General features: G+C 49.2%; 2 protein-coding genes across 2 annotated transcripts; one reads left to right on the plus strand and one right to left on the minus strand.

The window, feature by feature from the left end:
• Window positions 1-3886: 3886 nt before the first annotated feature.
• LOC135904407 (nucleolar and coiled-body phosphoprotein 1-like) lies at window positions 3887-6904 on the minus strand. Its single transcript, XM_065435196.1, has one exon. It carries the CDS (start codon window positions 6811-6813, stop codon window positions 4117-4119), a length of 2697 nt encoding a protein of 898 aa, XP_065291268.1. The 5' UTR covers window positions 6814-6904; the 3' UTR covers window positions 3887-4116.
• A 305-nt stretch (window positions 6905-7209) lies between these two features.
• Brr2 (U5 small nuclear ribonucleoprotein l(3)72Ab) lies at window positions 7210-16145 on the plus strand. The gene is made up of 3 exons (XM_065435195.1): window positions 7210-8068; window positions 8851-12261; window positions 13794-16145. The coding sequence occupies exons 1-3, from the start codon at window positions 7244-7246 to the stop codon at window positions 16002-16004; spliced, it is 6447 nt and encodes a 2148-aa protein (XP_065291267.1). The 5' UTR covers window positions 7210-7243; the 3' UTR covers window positions 16005-16145.
• The last annotated feature ends 958 nt before the right edge of the window (window positions 16146-17103 follow it).

Below are 17103 nucleotides of genomic sequence, written 5' to 3' on the forward strand. Positions count from 1 at the left end.
GGCTGTATATGGTGGCAAGGCTGCAACTCCTATCTGGGTCAGGTACCCTCCAGGAAGCACCAGTTGTGTACTAGCTAGCTTGATACAACTGGAGCAGGCTAGAAGCAGCTACAGCTGTTTCAATCCTCGTGTTAACAGCGCAAAATGTAGATGGGACACGTGACGAGAAGACGCCACACACGCCGACTTGTAGTGTCGTCCTCTCGTCTCGTGTCCCATCTACATTTTGCACTGTTAACACCAGGATGGAAAACCAACAAGCCCAAGCTGCTATTCAAACTATTTCAAGTTTAGACATCTTCAAGATGGCTCTTGGTGTCTCCAAGCCATGTGCTTCTGGCCGTTGTGAAGACAATTACAAAAAAAATGTAGGAATTTCGAATGTAGGAATTTTGTGTTTCTTCTGACAAGAGAGTACTTAGTTTATTTAGTATGCCACAAAATTTTTTTTTCGTTTCTGTAGTACCAAGAATGGATAGCTGTAAACTATGTAATTATGCTATGGAGCCTCAATTACTTGTTTAATGATACAGAAAGATTGTTAATTAGTACATTATTTTTTGTGTTGCAGCACAAAACATGCACAAAGTGTAGTGTGGCTTTGGACGTGAAACAGATGTCTATTCTCGATGTGGCAGTCTCATGGTACCAGACAAAACTGACGTATACACATAAACTGTGACCATGCTGTGCAAACGGAGATAATTGCCAAAATTACCCTACCAGTTTTTGTGAAGCTGAGGCATTCCCTCTGTCGCATCAGAGTGGCCTGCCTGAGTTCATCGAAAATATAGTGTACTCCCAAAGCTAGCATGCGCTCCGTGGAGGTGCATTTAGGTAGGCCCAGAGCCGTCTTGAAAGCGATTTGAATTATTGTGTTGGCCTGCCTTTCCTCTTCCCTGTTCAGGATTTGGTAAGGTAAGCCATACGTGATTCGACTAATTACTATGGCCTGCACAAGCCTCAGGGTATCGTCTTCTCGCATGCCCACCTTTCGATACGTCACTCGATGCATCATTGGAGCTATACTCTGGGTTGTGGATTTGAGGGTGTTGAGCACCTGTGCTGCTCTCCTGTCGCTCTGAAGCCACAAACCCAGGACTCGCATCGTGGATACCTTTCGGACCGTGTGGCTTTGAACCACAATATTAATTGACCCTCTGGAACCTCTGGCCTTTCGCGTGTATCAGGATGACCTCAGATTTTTCGGGCGCACACTTCAGCCCGCTTCCTCGGGAAAATTTATCCACCGCTAATACTGTGCTTTGGAGCGCATATTATTTATCCCCTAGAGAACCTCTGCTCGCCCACAGCATGATGTCATCCGCGTAGAGCGTGTAACCTAGGTCGGGTATCTGATCCAGATCACATATGAGGCGACACATTGCCATGATCAAGAGCAGAGGTGATATTATCGCTCCTTGAGGTGGTCGTTTGCTAGGCATTTCAAATGTCTCCAATGTGATTTGGCCAATACTGATGCATGCCTCGTGGTTGGAAAGAAACACCCTTGGTTACGTAATTGTAGGTACACTCGCCACAACCCGCGTGTGCGAGTTCCTCAAGCATTGCGGCATTAGAGACATTCTTGAAAGCTCCTTTGAGGTCTAGTGCTAGGGCTAGTCTCTCATTGCCGTACGGTGTATTAGAATTTCGTCTCCAAGTAGGAGAAAGGCGTCTTGACACGATAAACCCCTGCGAAATCCTATCGTGCAGTCCGGGAAGCAGTTCTGCTCTTCCAGGTATCGCTGCAGTCTGCTATGGATCACCCTCTAATAGAGCTTTACCAGGCAGGATGCGAGCGATACCGGCCGGAGTGTATCGATCAAGGAATTTTTTTTTGGTTTGGGGATCATGATTATTTTAGCCAATTTCCTTTCCTGGTGCAAGTCACCCTTGACCCAGTACTCGCAGTTGAAAATCTGTTATTTAGCTAATATGTTAATATGTTATTTAGGCTTGGCTTCTCCTGCGTGTGGTCTCGTCGTGTAGAGCGATTCCGTCGCGGATGACAGTCCTATGTATTTGTTCTGAAGGGGATCAAGTATGAGAATGACAAGAGACATGAATTTGGACCTGTGGCACCTCATGCAGTAACCACTGCGATGCACACTGGTAATGGCTGCTGTGTGTGTAAGCACAAACTGGAGGGCACAAGTTGAAATTTTCCAGTTATATACGGAGGAACAGACTACAGTGGCCATAAAGTGTATCTTGAATCTTGCTGTCTAATGGAAGGGAAAGTTTGCACTGTTTGAGACGACGAACTGCTGCAGCAACTGCAAGATGTTGGATTACCTACAATTGGCCACATACACTGGCTATGGTGGTGATAAAATGTCTTGAAACTTGCTAATGAAAAGGAAATGTCACATCTTCCAAGATCACCAAGAGCAACAACTACAAAATGTCGGGCTGCCTACAGTTGTCTATGTGCACAAGGCAACTTGTGCAAAATGCCAGTATCCGCAAACAAAGTGCAAGTGTGTTTCCATTTGAACAAATAGCATCTAGAGTCTAAATCTGGGTGAGCAACAGAGGGAGGATCACATAACACAACAGCTGTGCTGTTGTCGTGTGTGTTCCTTTCACTGTTTGTCCAAATTTGTACTCGAGATTCCTGTTGCTCAATATCACAACTAATCAGCCCAGTTTCACACCCTTTTGTGCATTCGAATTTTAGCACCATCCTCTGCGTAACATTAAAAAGCTTGTGGGCCATAACACGCTCCTCAATGTGCACAGGTTGTTCCAGTCACCAGTAAGCGCAACTTTAGCAGCACTGATTCTAAAAGCACTTATACTCTTGAAACATCTAACTGGCTCTTAGCTTTCATTGGAAGCAGGCTCCATGCACGTCATCTACACAAGCTTGTGCAGTGAACTATGAAGTGTAATATTCTACTGCATTTTGAGTTGTAAAAGATATTCATTAAATGTAATGTGCAACATCACACAGCAGAAAGTTCAGGTGATGCTTGCCTCCTCCTTATAACCCCAATGTGAACACGAGGGGAAATTCAAGGTTGGGTACAGAAAGAAGTATGCTACCACAGTCCTTTGACATTTTTTGATGGTCATGAAGCTTCTATGGAAGAGTTTGGCACACTGCCGAAGATAGCTATGACGTGGTACATCATCGTTTGGAGGGCTCTACAGCAACCGGTCAAGTGGACAAGGCTAATGTGCATGCTCGCGCAAGATGTGAAAGGTTACATAGACAGTGCACGTAGCGCGCTTAATCGACAGCCAGAAATTGTAGAATTCATTGAATCCAAAAGCTGCTAAACAGGAAATAAGTAAAGCTGAATACAAATAGACTGAAACAAAGCAAAAGAAGGGACACAGTCTTTGAATATCTTGCACTCCGCTTTACTCATACCATTATACATACCAATTTGCCCAACGTACAGTATGCGAATAGAAGGGAGTGCATTTAGTTACAATCTTTTTGGACACACTGTCATGTCACACAAATTCGTCAGTGTCTTTGGTAACTGGAAACCTGTTAAATGTACTGACAGTACTGCAAAATGTTTTGTTTATATGGCAAAGTATGCTGCAAATGTACTTTACTATACAGACAGGAGCAAAAGTCCAGAGACCCCAGCATGAGTGAAGAGTTTCAATTTCTTCTAGCACAGATAGGCAACATGAGTCTCAATGCACTGCATCTACTGAACTGAAACACGTAAGCTGTACCACTTTATTTCAGCCTGCGTGTCTAGGTTGCAAAGAATTTTTTTCATGGCATCAGTGGTCTCCAAACTTATGCTACAATAAAATGTGAACTTTTGACTAATAAAATAAGTGTAACCAAACTGGCAAGTGGCAACGAATGTTGCTCCCGTGAAGTCAGGAGCAGGCAGTGATTACAGAAATGAAGTGACCGCCTGAAACAATCCTTTAATGACAGTATGTGATGCTCGTGCCTCCACAGGTTATCATATGGGAAAAAAAAAGTATGCAGATAGCCCAGTACAGTGCCAATCTTCCAAGTGTGCCTAGTCAATCTGGAACTGCACACAGACGCGAAGAATGCCAACCCCGGGGTAGATTAAAAACCATGTGACAAATGACTTGCCCTGTACAGTTGCTGATGAGGTGTGCAGCAGATCAGTCATCAAAGCGTATCGAGTTGACACCTGTGTCAATGCTTCCACCAGAGTATGTTCCCCGCTTCTTCTTCGTCTTCTCGTGCCTGAAGTCCCTGCCCTTGACGTTTTTCAACACGCTGTAGGCCTTCTCTCCCCATGATCCTCGAGCACCAGCCTTGGCTTCGAAAGAATTGTCGCGTAGCTTGGGGTCTACATGGACTTTGTCAGATTTCACTCTCCTAAATGGTGAGCTTTTCCTTCCTTTGTCAGGGGAACCAGGGTTGCCAGTACCGTTAAGCATCGGCGTACTCTGCGCATTCTTGCTTTTACTCGACTCTTCCTCACTTTCGTCCTCGCTGGAGTCTTCTGCGTTGTTCACAGCCACTTTTGGCGTTGATGTCTTGGCTTGTAAAGGTTTCCCGCCTTTCTTGGCTGCTGGCTGTTCATCTTCACTGTCAGAAGATGAGGACTCCTTCGCAGCAGGCTTCTTCGGAGCAATCTTCTGCTGTCTCACCAGCGACGATTTTGGAGGGGCTTCTTCATCACTGTCTTCAGACGAGGAAGATTCTTGTTTCTTTTGAAGCTTCTTCTCTGAAACAGGTGTTGCCTTGGGTGTTGAAGCTGGAACATTCTTTGGCGTCACTACCGGTTTCACCGCTGGCCATCTGTTGTCGTCATCATCGCTGTCAGATGAAGAGGAGTCTTGCTGTGGCTTAGCGGCAACTGGCGTACCTTTTCCGGGAGGCTTTGGGGGAGGGGGCGTCTTAGTCGCTTTCGCTGGTTTTGCTGTGGTGGCGGGACTCTTACCCTGAGGCTTTTTGGTTGCTTCTTCCTCACTGCTGCTGTCAGAAGATGACTCCTCTTGCGGCTGCTTCTTGGCAGGAGTCTGCTTCTTTATGGCGCTTGGCTTTGTCATGGCAGGTTTGGGGTGCGCTGGCTTTGCGTCATCCTCAGAGTCACTTTCTGAGTCTGAAGAACTGTCTTTCTTTGCTAGGACTGGCTTCTTGCCCGGTGTTGGCTTTGCTGCTGCCTTGAGAGGTGCCGGCTTTGACTCCTCAGAGTCGCTGTCAGAGTCCGAGGAGCTTTCCTTTTTTGCCTGAGCTTGTTTTTTTGCTGGCATTGGTTTCGCAGCTGCTTTAGCGGGTGCTGGTCTTGACTCTTCCTCAGAGTCACTTTCAGAATCTGAACTGTCCTGTTTGGCCTGTGCTGGCTTCTGTGCCAGCTTAGTCACGGCTTGTTTTCCTTTAGAGACAGTCAACTTTTTTGCTGGCTTATCATCGGAGTCACTTTCGGAGCTGGAGCTGTCCTTGGCTGCTGGTTGTGTCTTTCCTTGCGCCGGCTTGGCAGCTGCTGACTTGGCCAGCGTCTGCTTCCCAGTCACCTGTTTGGCAGGAGTTGCCTTGGTTGGAGGTGCTTCCGAGGATGAACTGTCGCTTGACTCTTCTTTCTTAGCCGGTGGAGCCTTCTTAGCTGGGCCGATGGCCACCTTCAGCACAGTCTTCTGGTTCTTGGCGGCAGCGGCCGCAGGCTTGGCGACTTTGTGAGGCTGATCGTCCTCGTTTTCTGAAGACGAGCTACTGTCCTTCTGGCGCTTGGCCGGTGTTGCTTTCGAGGCAGCAGCCTTTCCCGTTGTCGCCTTCGGTGCAGCGGATTTGCTGGCCGGCGTAGTCGCGGCACTTTTGGGTGTCACCGGCTTCTTCTGTGGCTCAGACTCTTCCGAACTGTCCGAGCTTGAAGACTCTTGGGCGGTCCGCTTGGCAACAACCTTCTTGGCCGACGATGCCGCGTTCTGGGCCTTTGGCGTCGACTTCGCGGGTGCCTGCTTTTTGGCGGGCGGTGGCTTAGACGCTCCATCGTCGTCAGAGGAGGAGTCGGAAGAGCTCTCCTGTTGCTTCTGCGCCGAAGCCGGTTTCTTGGGCGCCGGCTTGGCCTGCGGCGTGGCAGCGGCAGGCTTGTTCAGCGCAGCCTTGTTCCTGGGATCATCATCTTCGTCGTCCGAGCTGCTTGAGCTGTCGTCCTTTGACTGCTGCGGCTTCTTGGGAGCCGCCTTAAGCACGGGTGTTGGCACGGCGGGCTTCTTACTCGGCGGAGCAGCAGCTTCAGAGTCCGAGCTCTCCGACGAGTCGGTCTCGGGTTTGGCTCGCTTTGCAGGAGCCTTCGCTTGAAGCGCTGCCGGCTTCGGTGTAGCAGCCGGCGCTTTCTTGCCCTTCAGTGCTGCGTCTTCTGATGAATCGGAGTCCGAGTCGGAGTCCTCACTGTCCGCCTGTGCAGCGGGCTTGGGCTTCTGAGCCGAGGCTGGCGTTTTGGGGTTCACCTTGGCAGTGTTTCCCTTAGGTGTCGTGGAGTTGACTGGATTTGCTGGCTTGGCCTCTTCCTCGCTCGAAGAATCCTCGGAGGAAGACACGTCGTGCTTTGCCTTTGACGTAGCGCCGGGAGCAGCAGCACATGGCGCCTGGAGGAGCTTACGCTGTTGAGGCTGCCCTTCGAAGTACGAGCTCACGACCTTGTCGAGCTGCGGAACTCCTTTGGGCAGGGGTTTCGCGCTTCGTTTCTTTTGGAACTGGTTGGCGAGCGCCTTGTCGACGCCACTCAAATACTGAAAAACGAGGGATGCTGTTGCTGCTTGCATGCTGTCGGCCGCCATTACGCCAGTTGAAGAGGGAACGCTGGGAAGCTCGGACGCCAACGGCTCCACGTGGGGTCCGCAAGCCTGCATCACGGCCTCAATGTATGTTTTTTAAAGAATCTGAAATTTCAAACAAATTATTTTTGAAGTAAGATAGACTATAACTTATTTTGTACGTAGTTCAAAGTATTTTTGACGAATGCTTGCAACAATAAAGTGTCTCTGCTCGCGGCCGCTTTTTAGCCTCCGAGATTAAGCAACGCACACGTATTGGCTGCAATCTCGAAGATCTCAAGGCCATATATTTACATACATACTTCTGTGAATACTAGTTTCATTATAGGAAAGTTAAACTTAATTAAATATAAATTATTTGTGAAAGGTAAATTGTGGCAAAGCGGTATTCTTAAAGGGTATATTTGTAACACAAAAACCGTTTTTGCGGCTGTTACCATCATCCGTGTGTCGTCGCGAAGCTAGCCGAGCCAAGTTTTCAAACGCAAGCGAATCGACGAGAAACATGGCGGACGTCGCCGCACGTTCGCTTCAGTACGAGTACAAAGCAAATTCTAACCTCGTCCTCCAGGCCGACACTCGTCTCATCGAGCGTAGGCCCCGCGATGAGGCGACTGGCGAAGTCGTATCGCTCGTCGGGAAGCTCGAGGGCTCCCGCATGGGAGACCGCTACCAGCGCACCAAACCCAGCAAAGACGAACGCAAGTCCAAGAAGCAGCAGCAGCAGCAGAAGAAGGCGTCCGACGAAAGTCGGTACGACGCCGCCAAGCTGAAAGGGCAGTCCCTGCTCTCGGAAGGCGTCGAAGACGTCGTCGGCATCCTGTACCGGCCCAAGACTACAGAGACCAAGCAGACGTACGAAGTTCTGCTAAGCTTCATCCAAGAGGCGCTGGGCGATCAGCCTCGCGACATCCTTTGCGGTGCCGCCGACGAGATCCTCGCGGTGCTAAAGAGCGACCGCATCAAGGAGGGTGAACGTCGCAAGGAGACCGAAGCACTGCTGGGATCCGTCGCGGAAGAGCGGTTCGCGCTGCTTGTGAACCTGTGCAAGAAGATCACCGACTATGGCGTCGACGAAAAGCAGCCCGTCGTCGAGGAGAACATCGACGAAACGTACGGCGTTAACGTGCAGTTCGAGGAGTCGGACGAAGAGGACGACGAGATTGTGGGCGAGGTGCGCGAGGACGACTCGAACGACGAGGCCGAAGGAGAAGAGGCCCACCTGGACACCACACTGCAAGCGACCAACCTGATAGCCGGCCGCGAAGGGGGCCGAAAGGGCTCCAAGGCAGGGCTGCACCCGCGAGAGATCGACGCCTACTGGTTGCAGGTCGGGTGAAATTTGCTTCCGTCCGTTTTATTACAAAGGTTTTTGCAGTGAACCCTCCTGAGAGTGAGCCTTTGAGAGTGCTGATAGCTACGGGACGAGTGGTTGACAACCGTTTTCTTACTTTTGAATCACCACCGTACTAAATTGACAGATGTGGAACGGGGCCATCTCCCCTGCTCCACTATCAGGAACAGCCATAAACACTGCTGTGCTTCGTGCTTCTTTTACCTTTGAAGCTGATGCCTGCACTGCACCAAAACTGTCCATGAACATTGCTTCACTTTTTATGCAAATGTAGCATACTGTGCATTAATAACCAGTTCAAAGATTACTGCTGGACCACCATGGTAGAAAATGCAGAAAAGTCTATGGTTAACAGATTGTTTTCAGCATGAGGCACTATTATCCATTACAGTTCATGACGCCATGGCAACATTTTTCAGCATGAGGCACTATTATCCATTACAGTTCATGACACCAGGGCAACATGCCATACAATGGAAGTGTGGGTTTTTATAGGGACCTCGCAGCTGAAACTACCTTTAGTGTGTTGCCTGACAACTGATATAACACACAAGCACAAGGAACTTCCAGGCTTTTCATTTCATATCTGCAGAAAAGATACTGCAGCAACAGCACAGTTTGCCCTATACATATCGCACCACACTGTACGTTATAGTTCAAGGCATTCTCTGTGGCCATTCATATTTTGAATAGCTGTTTGTCTGTGGGTACAATTTTTCCTTGCAGTAAGAGATTCTCTCTTCTTTTTTTTTCTATAGCGCAAGCTGAGCAAGTTCTATGATGACCCTGTCGTGGCTCAGACAAAGGCCGGAGAGGTCCTGGACATTCTCAAGACAGCTGTTGATGATCGTGACGTCGAGAACCAACTGGTGCTGCTCCTTGGCTTTAACCAGTTCGACTTCATCAAGGTTCTGCGGCAGCACCGGCAGATGATCCTCTACTGTACTCTCCTAGCATCATCCCAGAGCGCCACCGAGCGATCCAAGTTGCGCGACAAGATGCAGGCCGACCCGGAGCTGGAGCGGATTCTGAGGCAGCTTGAAAACACCGATAAGGATGACATGGTGCAGGAGGAGCGTGAGCGGCGCGCCCAGGCCCGGCAGGCACGAGTCAATGCCGAGCTGGAGCCCATGGACATGGACGAGGACAGTGCCGTTCCTCAGATGTCTCAGTGCAAGATGCTCGACCTGGAAGACTTGTCATTCCAGCATGGAAGCCACTTCATGGCCAACAAACGGTGCCAATTGCCCGATGGGTCGTTTCGTAAGCAGCGTAAGGGCTACGAAGAGATTCACGTTCCTGCCCTCAAGCCCAAGGCTTTTGACGCCAGCGAGTCACTCGTGTCTGTTGACAAGCTGCCAAAGTACGCTCAGCCCGCTTTCGAAGGGTTCCGTAGTCTAAACCGTATTCAGAGCCGCTTGCACAAAGCTGCGCTAGAATCGGACGAAAACCTCCTCCTCTGTGCCCCGACAGGTGCTGGCAAAACCAATGTAGCCCTGCTATGCATGATGCGGGAGATTGGCAAGCACATCAACCCAGATGGGTCAATCAATGGGGACGAGTTCAAGATCATCTACGTCGCACCAATGCGTTCCCTTGTGCAGGAGATGGTGGGCAACTTCAGCAAGCGACTCAACTCATACAACATAACGGTCTCCGAGTTGACGGGTGACCACCAGCTGACGAGAGAGCAGATCAATGCAACCCAGGTGATTGTGTGCACACCGGAGAAGTGGGACATCATTACTAGGAAGGGAGGTGAGCGCACCTACACTCAGCTCGTGCGCCTCATGATCTTCGATGAGATTCACTTGCTTCACGATGAGCGAGGTCCAGTGCTGGAGGCCCTTGTGGCGAGAACCATTCGAAACATCGAGATGACTCAGGAGGACGTCAGGCTCGTTGGTCTCAGTGCCACCCTGCCAAACTATGAAGATGTTGCCACATTCTTGAGAGTTAACCCGGCCAAGGGACTTTTCTTCTTTGACAACAGCTTCCGGCCCGTGCCGCTCGAGCAGCAGTACATTGGAATCACAGAAAAGAAAGCCATCAAGCGGTTTCAGCTCATGAACGAAATCCTATATGAGAAGGTAATTGACAACGCCGGAAAGAACCAGATTCTCATATTCGTCCATTCACGGAAGGAGACTGGAAAGACTGCCAGAGCTGTGCGAGACATGTGTCTTGAGAAGGACACACTGGGACACTTTCTTCGAGAGGGTTCTGCGTCCACAGAAGTGCTCCGATCTGAAGCAGAACAGGTGAAGAACCTCGAGCTGAAGGACCTTCTGCCATATGGCTTTGGTATACATCATGCTGGCATGAGCCGTGTGGATCGTACCCTCGTGGAGGACTTGTTTGCTGACCGTCACATTCAGGTGCTGGTGTCGACGGCTACCCTCGCCTGGGGTGTCAACCTTCCTGCCCACACAGTTGTCATCAAGGGAACCCAGATATACAACCCTGAGAAGGGACGCTGGGTTGAGCTAGGGGCCCTAGATGTTCTCCAAATGCTTGGCAGGGCTGGACGACCCCAGTACGACACTAAGGGTGAAGGCATTCTGATCACAAATCACAGCGAGCTGCAGTACTATCTTTCCCTTCTCAACCAGCAGCTGCCCATTGAAAGCCAACTGATCAGCAAGCTTCCCGATGTGCTCAATGCAGAAATCGTCCTTGGCAACATCCAGAATGTGAAAGATGCATCCACTTGGCTGGGGTACACATACCTTTACATTCGTATGCTACGTGCGCCGACGCTGTATGGCATTTCACATGATGAGATCAAGTCGGACCCATTGCTGGAACAGAGGCGTGCTGACCTAATCTTCACGGCTGCAGCGCAACTAGAGAAGAGCAACCTTCTCCGCTTCGACAAGAAGTCTGGGAACATGCAAGTGACAGAGCTTGGTCGGATTGCCAGCTACTACTACTGCACATTTGAGACCATGGCCACCTACAACCAGCTGCTCAAACCCACTTTGAGCGAGATTGAGCTGTTCAAGGTCTTTTCACTCTCCAGTGAGTTTCGGAACATCACCATTCGTGAGGAAGAGAAGCTCGAGCTCCAGAAGCTGATGGAGCGTGTCCCAATCCCCATCAAAGAGAGCATGGAAGAACCAACGGCCAAAGTGAACGTTCTCTTGCAGGCATACATTTCCCAGCTGAAACTTGAGGGACTTGCCCTCATGGCTGATATGGTGTATGTGACCCAGAGTGCCGCGCGCCTGATGCGTGCCATCTTTGAAATTGTGCTTCACCGTGGCTGGGCACAGCTGACAGACAAGGCGCTGAGCTTGTGCAAGATGATTGACAAACGCATGTGGCAATCCATGACGCCACTGCGACAGTTCAGGAAGGTCCCCGATGAGGTGATCAAGAAGGTTGAAAAGAAAAACTTCCCTTGGGAACGCCTTTACGATCTTGGCGTCAGTGAGATTGGTGAGCTTCTGAGGATGCCCAAACTGGGAAAGCTGGTGCACAGGTACGTGCACCAGTTCCCCAAACTGGAGCTGGCCGCCCATATCCAACCCATTACGCGATCTATGCTGCGGGTGGAACTGACCATCACGCCAGACTTCCAGTGGGATGAGAAGATCCACGGCACATCTGAGGCCTTCTGGATTCTCGTGGAAGATGTTGACTCGGAGGTCATCCTCCACCATGAGTACTTTCTGCTCAAGAGCAAGTTTTCCCAGGATGAGCACCTCATCAAATTCTTCGTCCCTGTCTTTGAGCCACTGCCGCCACAGTACTTCATTCGCATTGTGTCAGACCGGTGGATCAATGCAGAAACACAGCTTCCAGTATCATTCCGCCATCTGATACTCCCCGAGAAGTACCCTCCGCCTACGGAATTGCTAGATCTGCAGCCCTTGCCTGTGTCTGCTTTGCGAAACCCAACGTTTGAGGCTCTGTACAAGGACAAGTTTCCTTTCTTCAATCCGATCCAGACACAAGTCTTCAATGCCATATACAGCAGTGATGACAATGTCTTTGTCGGCGCTCCAACAGGAAGCGGGAAGACAATCTGTGCAGAGTTTGCCATCTTGCGCCTGTTCTCTCAGGTGTCAGAAGGCCGCTGTGTGTACGTGACTCCAAATGAAGCTCTTGCTGAGATCATATACGCCGACTGGACTCAGAAGTTCTCCCTGCAGTTGAACAAGAAGGTGAGGGTTGGTCGTTACTTATAGCTTTAGTAAGGCCTGCAGCAGCACAGACATTTAATTTATTTATTAAATACATACTGCGGACTCAAGGTCCAAAAGGATAGGCATCATAATAAACAGATATGCGGACTCAAGGGCCAAAAGGGTAGGCATCATAATAAACAGATACAGTTAAACGTCTATGTAACGAAGTCAGTAAAATCGGCACTTTGCTTCATTATATTGAAATTTTGTTTCATTTAAATTTGACCTTTTGTGTGAATAAGCACAGTCAACGATGGATCTTTGTTACGCGGAAGGGGCCGCGAAATTTACTGAATTATCAGGCAATCAGAAAAGGCAAATTTCAATGAGAAAAAAATTTAATTTTGTTGGATTTGGGAGACTGCGACAGAGGATACGGTTTCATGCCGTGTCAACAATATCTTCACATCTGTGGTATGAATTGAAGCCAGCCACGCTTTCATGTCCATTCTGCTCCCTTGGCTGATAATGTCACCCACAGTGGGACAGCACTTTCATGAAAAGCACCTGCAGTGGGGAGTGAATGCTTCGTCTGCCTCTCGCTTCAACGCATCTCTGAAAATTGAGATTACGCACCCGGCAGTACTAAATGCACAGGAAAACAACGCACATGATAACAAGCTATCTCGGCGTACCTACCCTTAGCACACATGGTTTAGGTTACCTCTAAAACAGAATGCACAGGCTGTGTGTGTACTCAGCTGCGCTGAAAGCCATGTGCATCCACAGATGAGTGAGTAAAAAAGATGCATGCCAAACGCACCCTCCCCTCCCCCCCCCCCCCCCCTTTGCCAAACAACAGTACCACCTCGCACGCGCTTTATCACAATACCACAAGCTCGTTCCACTTTCCTCTTGCTCGCTTGGGAGGGCGGCATTCGTCAGACCACCATACTTTTGAGTTCACCCTCGCATGGTTTCACTCGCACCCAAAGCATGCAGCACACGGGGCATGATTGGATATTATCATACCTGGACTTTATACAGGACATGACGCTGCTCCGTTTCTGTTGAAATTATTCATTAGCAGTGTCATGCAATGTGTCATGACCACTGAAGTTTAATTACGTGTCAGATTTGACCATTTTTTACAGACATCACTTACTGAATCTTCAAATAAAACATTAAAACATAGGCGCCAAAAATGAGCACATTTCTAACAGTAATGAAAGCGTTAAATTGAACTTTTGGGTTATTCTTGAATTAATGGAAAAGGAAAGCGTGGCATTTTCCATGCTTAGACATTGTGAACTGCTAGTAACATCAGCGGATATGTAGTGTATGTTTCCTTACTTGCCAAGGAAGACCAAACAAACACCTTTGCTCCAGGCTCCTTCGTTGCATGTGTATACTATGAGAAAGAGTTGTCCATGTAAACACCAAACTCTTCACAGTGGCACACTGCCTGCACTATTGGTTTCAGTAGCAGCATAACAACACTCTTACCATTTCTTTTAATTTCTTGTCCCTAATTTAGTACCTTAAGTAACGAGTGCTGTTCTTCTCAGGTCGTGATCCTTACCGGCGAGACTGGCACAGACCTGAAGCTGCTTGCCAAGGGCAACATCATCATTGGTACACCAGAGAAGTGGGACGTCTTGTCACGGCGGTGGAAGCAACGCAAGAATGTCCAGAACATCAACCTGTTCATCGTGGACGAGCTGCATTTGGTTGGCGGAGAGGATGGCCCCGTGCTCGAGGTGATCTGCTCCCGAATGCGCTACATCTCCTCCCAGATAGAGCGCCAGATTCGCATACTGGCACTCAGTTCCTCCCTGGCGAATGCTCGAGACATTGGCCAGTGGCTCGGAGCTAACGTCAACTCAACCTTCAACTTCCATCCCAATGTGAGGCCCGTCTTGCTGGAACTGCACATCCAGGGCTTCAACATAACTCACAATGCCTCACGCCTCCTGTCCATGAGCAAGCCGGTCTACCAAGGCATCATGAGGCACTCCCCCCGAAAGCCAGTCATTGTCTTTGTGCCGTCACGAAAACAGACACGTCTGACTGCAATCGACATCCTCACGTACTCTGCCTCAGAAGGTCAGGCCTCCAAGTTCTTGCACTGCACCGAGGACGATCTTAAGCCTTTCCTGGACAAGATCACAGACAAGACACTAAAGGAGACATTGAGCAATGGAGTGGCGTACCTTCACGAAGGCTTGAGCCCAGCTGACCAACGCTTGGTGGAGCAGCTTTTCGACAGCGGTGCCATCCAGGTTGTGGTGGTCTCCCGAAGTCTCTGCTGGGCTTTGTCTTTGGCGGCTCATCTTGTCATCATCATGGACACACAGTTCTACAATGGTAAAATCCATGCCTATGAAGATTACCCTGTGACGGATGTCCTCCAGATGGTTGGTAGGGCTAACCGGCCTCTCGTTGACGAGGATGGAAAGTGCCTTCTGTTGTGCCAGTCATCGAAGAAGGATTTCTTTAAGAAGTTCTTGTATGAACCCCTCCCAGTAGAGAGCCATCTTGACCACTGCCTGCACGACCATTTCAATGCCGAGATTGTGACCAAGACCATTGAGAATAAGCAAGATGCAGTGGACTACCTTACATGGACATTCCTGTACAGGAGGATGACGCAGAACCCGAACTACTACAATCTCCAAGGTGTCACTCATCGCCACCTTTCAGATCACCTGTCGGACCTCGTTGAGAACACATTGAACGATCTCGAACAAAGCAAGTGCATCAGCATTGAAGACGAGATGGATGTTGCGCCTCTTAACTTGGGCATGATTGCTGCCTACTACTACATCAACTACACAACAATCGAGCTCTTCAGCATGTCACTGAACTCGAAAACCAAGATCCGAGGCCTTCTGGAGATCATCAGTTCAGCTGCAGAGTATGAGAACATACCCATTAGGCATCACGAGGACAACATCCTGAGGCAGTTGTACAACCGACTGCCCCACAAGCTGACAAATCCAAAGTTCAGTGACCCGCATGTGAAGACCAACCTGCTCCTGCAGGCACACTTGTCTCGGATGCAGCTGTCAGCTGAGCTTCAATCTGACACAGAGGACATACTCGGCAAGGCCATCAGGCTTATACAGGCCTGTGTAGATGTGCTCAGTTCCAATGGATGGCTGACCCCAGCGCTGGCTGCCATGGAACTGGCGCAGATGGTCACACAAGCACTTTGGAACAAGGATTCTTACCTCAAGCAGCTGCCGCACTTCACGGCTGAAATCGTGAAACGCTGCCAGGAGCACGGTGTCGAGACCGTCTTTGACATCATGGAGCTCGAGGATGAAGACCGCAACAAGCTCCTTCAGATGACTGACAGCCAAATGGCAGATGTCGCGAAGTTCTGCAACCGGTACCCAAACATCGAGCTCACATACGAGATCCAAGGCAAGGATCACATTCGGTGCGGCTCTGCTGTCAACGTTGTGGTCCAGCTGGAAAGGGAAGATGAAGTCGTTGGACCAGTGATTGCCCCTATGTTCCCTCAGAAGAGGGAGGAAGGTTGGTGGGTGGTGATCGGCGAGTCCAAGAGCAACTCACTCATATCCATTAAGAGGCTCAGTTTGCAGCAGAAGGCCAAGGTAAAGCTCGACTTTGTGGCTCCCGCACCTGGTGACCACACATATACGTTGTACTACATGAGCGACTCCTACATGGGGTGCGACCAGGAGTATAGGTTCACCATTCACGTTGGCCAGATGGAGTCAAGAAAACGGAATGACAGCGACAGTGACTAATTGTTACCTGCTGGCAAGAACTGAGCTGGCCTCAGCATGTTCATCGGTGTTTTGTTTTCACCTTCTTTTGTTTTCTGTCTCATGTGACTGTACATAGAATATCTCAGCATCATTGTGAAATAAAAGGGGAAATCTGTATGACTTGTTGCGGGTTGACTGTAATTGTCCAGTTCACTGACTCTGAAAACCGTCACAGACACCTTTTTGCTCACAGGCTGTTCAGGAATTTCTTTAGGCATCTATACCAAAAAAAAAATGCAGGCGACTGTGCCATGCGGGAACCATATAACAGAACTCGCTGCGGAGGCTAAGCGGCTATAGTGTTGCTCTGCTGAGCACGAGGTCACAGTATGAAATCCAGCTCCGCAGCCACATTTCGACGTGGGCGAAATGCAAAAACGCCCGTGCCCCATGCATTGGGAGCACGTTAAAGATGTTGGTCAAAATTAATCAGGAGTCGCCCCACTTTGGTGTGCCTCATAATCAAATCGTGATGCTGGCACGTAAAAACCCCAGAATTTTATTAAACCATATAACGGAAAGTGTTTTGAAATACATTATCTGTGGTGTGCATTGCGGGTAGGTCACGGCAGTTGTGCTCTCTATGTGGTTCTTCAGGGCTTTCTTTCAGTGCACAAGCGACATCTTTCCTAGAAATGAATGGAGATTAAAAAAAATTGTTGCTTCTGACGTGATGCATCATGGCACCATTTCTCTGCACCGTGAAAAAGATTTAAAGGCGCACTACTCCATACTGACTTACCGATGGACCATGACGCACCAGAAGACTATGATTAGGGACCCATCGGTGGGTCACCATGCACAGAAATCGGGACCACAATAAGTGCTGCCACAGTGAACATGTTAAAGGAGTATTACCATGGTATTTTTTACTTGTAATTTTCTCTGTCAAATGGAGGTTCTAACTCTCTATACCTTAGAAGAAATACTGGCAAGAGTCAGTGTGTGCTAAATAGTTGAGTACAATCTTAACCGGGTGGTGGATGCTTCATATTGTCATGACATTGACTCACACTGTTCCTGTGGTTGTTGCGACTGGTACAAGCAGATACAGGCAGCACACTTCAATTTTTTTTTA

The sequence above is a fragment of the Dermacentor albipictus genome, chromosome 7 (assembly GCF_038994185.2).
Source record: "Dermacentor albipictus isolate Rhodes 1998 colony chromosome 7, USDA_Dalb.pri_finalv2, whole genome shotgun sequence".
Lineage (NCBI taxonomy): Eukaryota > Metazoa > Arthropoda > Arachnida > Ixodida > Ixodidae > Dermacentor > Dermacentor albipictus.

Bases quoted from the DNA above. Each gene is read 5' to 3' on its own strand.
- LOC135904407 (XM_065435196.1), bottom strand. From the start codon at position 6,813: ATGCAGGCTTGCGGACCCCACGTGGAGCCGTTGGCGTCCGAGCTTCCC.
- Brr2 (XM_065435195.1), top strand. From the start codon at position 7,244: ATGGCGGACGTCGCCGCACGTTCGCTTCAGTACGAGTACAAAGCAAAT. The intron at 8,069-8,850 runs GTCGGGTGAAAT...TTTTTTCTATAG, and splicing joins TCGACGCCTACTGGTTGCAG to CGCAAGCTGAGCAAGTTCTA. The intron at 12,262-13,793 runs GTGAGGGTTGGT...TGTTCTTCTCAG, and splicing joins CCCTGCAGTTGAACAAGAAG to GTCGTGATCCTTACCGGCGA.